The following is a 4,715-nucleotide window of genomic DNA, read 5'->3' as shown; positions in this document are numbered from 1 at the left end:
GTACATATGATTAAAATTGTAGATTGTTGCATTCTTTGTAAGTGGGCAAACCTGCAAAATCAGCAAGGGGTCAAATACTTTTTTCCCCCCTATAAGAGGCTCCTGTGCCAAGTGGGGAGGTTCTCGCGGCCCTATAAGAGGCTCCTGTGCCAAGTGGGGAGGTTCTCGCGGCCCTATAAGAGGCTCTTGTGCCAAGTGGGGAGGTTCTCGCGGCCCTATAAGAGGCTCCTGTGCCAAGTGGGGAGGTTCTAGCGGCCCTATAAGAAGCTCCTGTGCCAAGTGGGGAGGTTCTCGCGGCCCTATAAGAGGCTCCTGTGCCAAGTGGGGAGGTTCTAGCGGCCCTATAAGAGGCTCCTGTGCCAAGTGGGGAGGTTCTAGCGGCCCTATAAGAGGCTCCTGTGCCAAGTGGGGAGGTTCTAGCGGCCCTATAAGAGGCTCCTGTGCCAAGTGGGGAGGTTCTAGCGGCCCTATAAGAGGCTCTTGTGCTAAGTCGGGAGGTTCTAGGGTTCATTTAGGTTGTAGTAGTGCTGTTTATGGAGGTAATAGTGGCACTGTAGTTGGTTCTGGGAGTCTTGTGTGAGGTCTTGTGGTCGGGTAGGGGTTCCCTAGGCGGCTGTCGTGGTCCTTGAGAAAGTTTAATTCACACCAGGGAAGTTTGGAGGTTCTGGTGGTTACTAAGAAGGTTCTGGGGATATCTGTGGAGGTTCTAGTGATCTGGAAAAGAACAGCATGTGCAGGTGAAGAAGAAGAAAGAGTCCCAGCAGAACAGATTCTCATGTCAGTAGTTCTGGACCCGTGTGTCAGGCGGACAGCCTCTGACAGTCAGTACCTCCTCGTCTGTGAGCGGTCCGTGCGTGGACCTGCGAGGCCAGCGCCCGGCACACCTGCCAGGTGCGCGTCAGCACAGAGACGCAGCAGGCCGCCGCTCTCCTGACACACGGCAGAGACGAGTCCAGCCACAGCCGCAGCACATCTGGAACAGCCGACAGTCGCACTTCAATAACGAGTCTCGAGAAACGAAGGAGCGCGCAGGGAAAACCCACGACACCCGGAGGTGGGGCAGGAAGTTCACCTGTCTGACGTTCCATCACAGATCAAGACTTTATTATTTAGAAACAAAATATAAAAACTAGTTTGGACTGAAAGCTTGAGAGCAGCAACAAAAAGAGATCCGATTGGCCGGCAGTTACATTCAAAGCAGTCTGGCCAATCAGAGCTCCTGCTGATTTGTGGGTCGGCCTTAAGGTGGACCTCAGCAGGGCAGCATGATTATTTTCATTATCCACTAATCTGACGATTAATCGACTAAAAGGTCTATAAAGTGTGAAAAATGCGCATTAAAACTTTCCAGAGCCCAAAGTGACGTCTTCAAATTGCTTCTTCTTTGGTCCAACCAACAGTCCAAAACCCAAAGGCTCTGGATTTACTTTCATAAGAGACAAAGAAGCAGCAATTCCTCAATTTAAGGAGATGAAATCAGCAAACTTTCCGTATTGTTGCTAAAAAAAAATAATTAAAAAAGCCTGAAACGATTATCGAATAGTTGTCTAAACTTCAGAAGGTGTTTCCAGGTGTTCTTTATTTGGACAACATTTCCAGGCCCTCCAGGATCTCAAGGCCTTTTTGTGATCGTCTTAAAATTCCTGATTTTGGAGCAGCTTTTTAAAAAAAAACTACGATGTTGAAAGTTGTGACGTTTCGGCGTTTTTTGTGATGAAATTGTGGGAATAAGTGACAACTGGTTATGTAGAGGTGATGTGTGCAGCAGCCTCTGTCTCAGCGCGTTTCTCTCTCAAAGTGTCTGTCAGGAGACGGTTTCCTGTTCGACCACGACGACAGGTTCCCGCTGTGGTGAAGATGACCTGGATCCTGGTCTAACAGTAACGGCTGCAGCTCTGAACCCCCCCCCCCCCCCGGCTCACCTGTCCTGCTCCTGCGGCTCCGGTCTCTGCTGTAGATGGTGGAGGTCTCCTGGCCCGCGGGCTCCGAGGGTCCCGGCCCCGTCAGCGAGGCGGGAGTGTATTTGGAGGAGGAGCAGTAGGAGGCGACGGCCTCCCTCCTGTCTGAGGAGAGCTCGCAGTCCTTACAGTAAACCCTGCTGAGCGTCTGGACCGGGTGTTTGGGACAGCGGCCGTCTGAACCAATCAGAGTGCGGTCCGCCAGCAGGGTCTGCTCCGCTATGACGGTGCTTTCTGGGACAGAGACGAGAACTCAAGTAATATAACCGCATAATGAGACGTAAACCTTCAGTCCTTTAAAGTGTCCAGAGAACATTTAACGGAATAATGAAGAGTTTCATGAAGGCGGAGCTGAGAACTCGTCTCTGAACCGACCTTTGGGATCCACGTCGTGGTCCAAACCTGCAACAGGAAGATCAGACAGACATCAGACAAAACGCCGCTTCAACTAACCGTCTCGCCCCCCGACAGGAGAGCCGCTACGCTCAGAGGAGGAGGAGGAGTTTTACCCCAGAAGGTGTCGACCAGCGTCGTCTCCTGGACGGAGGACTCGTCCAGCAGGGAGGAGAGCAGGGAGGCGTCCGAGGCCACGCTGTGGAGGCTGCTGTTGAGGAGCGGCGGCTGACCGGCCAGTTTACAAGGAGTGCTGAGGAGGAGAGACTCCGAGCAGGAGGCCGAGTGCTGCTGAGAACGGTGAGACTTCAATGACCTGGAGGAGGAGGAGACATTAGATAATGTGCCTCCAGTGTAAAGCAGGAGAGCGTTCCTGAGCAGACTCACCTGGCGTTCCTCCAGCCGCCTCCTCCCACGCTGAAGGAGGCGCTGCTGAGCGGCAGGCTGCGGTCCAACAGCCCGTCATCGAGCCGCAGGCTGCGTCTGGACATGATGCCCGACAAGATCTGCTGCTCCTTCTCCGAGTCCGACGCTGCCGAGGAGTAGCTGGAGCTGAGGAGGAGCAGGAGGAGCAGGAGGAGAGTTACTGGGCGTTCATGACAAATGCAGAGAACAAACTTGTGTTCTAGCTCGACGTTCTTGGAGGAACGAACTTGCGGCGATCACAGAACACCGCTGACAGTTTGAGACGAGGCCCGGCGGGTTTATTGGCGCTCGCCGCGCATCGTCTCAAACTGTCAGCGGCGTTCTGTCTTCAGCCAGAACTTTACGCCCACAGTCGGTTCATCGTTTTAACTTCCAGCAGATTAGCTTTGGTTTATTGGTGCATAAATTAGATTTACATAAACTAAAAGCAAATTAAACTAAAGTAGCGGAACCACAACTTCACTGGAAACCAACGGTCCATCAGGAGCCAGATGTCTCCTGATTTAAAGTCCCAACATGACTCGGACCTGTTCCTCAGCCTCACGGCGAGAACCGGAGCTGCGGGGATGTTTTTATGGTTTTAAACTTCTGTAGAGGCCAAAGTGCAGCAGGCGCCTCAGGACACACATTTTATTTGGTACTTCAGCGCGGCTCAGGTCCAAAGTACATTTAATCCTCCCGTAACGACGGGCTGTAACATGAAACGAGTCCCTTCTTGCAAACCTGCTGCTGAGACTTTAACAAAGACAAAGGAACTTTTCAAAGCGGACTAAATGAATCCTGATCAGTCCGAGGTCCAGACGCAGCAGGCGGCCGTCTGATTACAACTCACCACTCCTTAAAACAAATCTCTGTAACGCCGCCCTGACCTACATACTGACACCACAGAAGAAGAAGGTACACACAGGTCAGTCCAGCCCCAGCAGCTCTGCAGGTCCAGGTCCTCATCCCAGACGCTCATCCCAGTAAACACACATCCCCAGCGCACACACACACCCCCCTGCACTGCTTCTGACTTCCTGTTAGAGCTCAGACTCCGCCCACCTCTTAAACATGTGACACAGAGTAAACCCAGCCTGAAGAAACAAAAGAGTAACTTTCACTTTTAAAGAAGAAGAAACTGATTATTATAAATAACTACCGACACTAAAATGTCAGCAGGACGTCAAACACACGAAGGATTTGTCCTTTGTTCAGCAGGTGTGACAGGTGAACCTCCAGATTACCCAGCAGCCCTCACGCCCTGAGCCAATTAAAGGCTTTCTGCAGAGCGGCCTGCGTCGACCCGCTGAGGGCGCCGTCAAACACAGCTGGTCATTATCCCCATCATCCAATCAGAACGTCCAAAGAGACGTCTTCAGGTGTAAGGTCCAGTTTCCTGAGCTCTAAAAACAGCTGAGCTGCAGATGTTTAAATAATCAAGTCACTTTCAGGCAGAAACACCAAAGTTTGATGTTCCAGGCTCTCAGATCTGAGCTTCTGCTGCTTTTCTCGGCCTCAGGTTGCATCAAATTTACCATTTTGGGGGTTCAGACATTTTATTCACAGCCATTAGAAATTTGAGATTATTCATTATTATTATTATTATGCATATCCATTATGAGAGGAATCGATCACATTTTACATCATTATTCTCATTTGGAAACATATTTAAATGATCACAGTTTGCAGGGATCTGAAGCAAACAGGAGCTCTGTGGCGGCCAGGACGTCTCTGCTGCAGCAACACGTGATTAAAAAGGTTAACGTTACACACACTTTGGTAGAACAGCATAATTATCTGTGTAATTGTACAGATTTTGACTTCAATAGTCACATTTTACACCCTGGAGGTTTAATTTGATATTAAAACCTCCTCAGAGTTAACTCGACTGCTCGGAGCAGTTCAGAGATGCAGCGTAGATTGCCATGGCAACAGACCTCGGTTTACACCTGTCCA

General features: G+C 50.6%; 1 protein-coding gene across 1 annotated transcript in view; it reads right to left on the bottom strand.

The window, feature by feature from the left end:
- Positions 1 to 785: 785 nt before the first annotated feature.
- The window catches only part of LOC123965433, a 5,560-nt gene continuing 1,630 nt past the window's right edge, over positions 786 to 4,715 (bottom strand). The window contains exons 2-6 of the mRNA XM_046041952.1: positions 2,739 to 2,903; positions 2,468 to 2,667; positions 2,334 to 2,360; positions 1,923 to 2,192; positions 786 to 973 (exon numbers count right to left, since the gene is read on the bottom strand). Coding sequence (XP_045897908.1) covers positions 801 to 973; positions 1,923 to 2,192; positions 2,334 to 2,360; positions 2,468 to 2,667; positions 2,739 to 2,842 — 774 coding nt within the window. The 5' untranslated portion in view covers positions 2,843 to 2,903 and the 3' untranslated portion in view covers positions 786 to 800. The remainder of the gene's footprint in view (positions 974 to 1,922; positions 2,193 to 2,333; positions 2,361 to 2,467; positions 2,668 to 2,738; positions 2,904 to 4,715) is intronic.

This window comes from Micropterus dolomieu, unplaced genomic scaffold (genome assembly GCF_021292245.1).
Source record: "Micropterus dolomieu isolate WLL.071019.BEF.003 ecotype Adirondacks unplaced genomic scaffold, ASM2129224v1 contig_9687, whole genome shotgun sequence".
NCBI lineage: Eukaryota > Metazoa > Chordata > Actinopteri > Centrarchiformes > Centrarchidae > Micropterus > Micropterus dolomieu.
The sequence above is the reverse complement of the archived record's forward strand: the minus strand, read 5'-3'. Positions and strand labels throughout refer to the sequence as shown.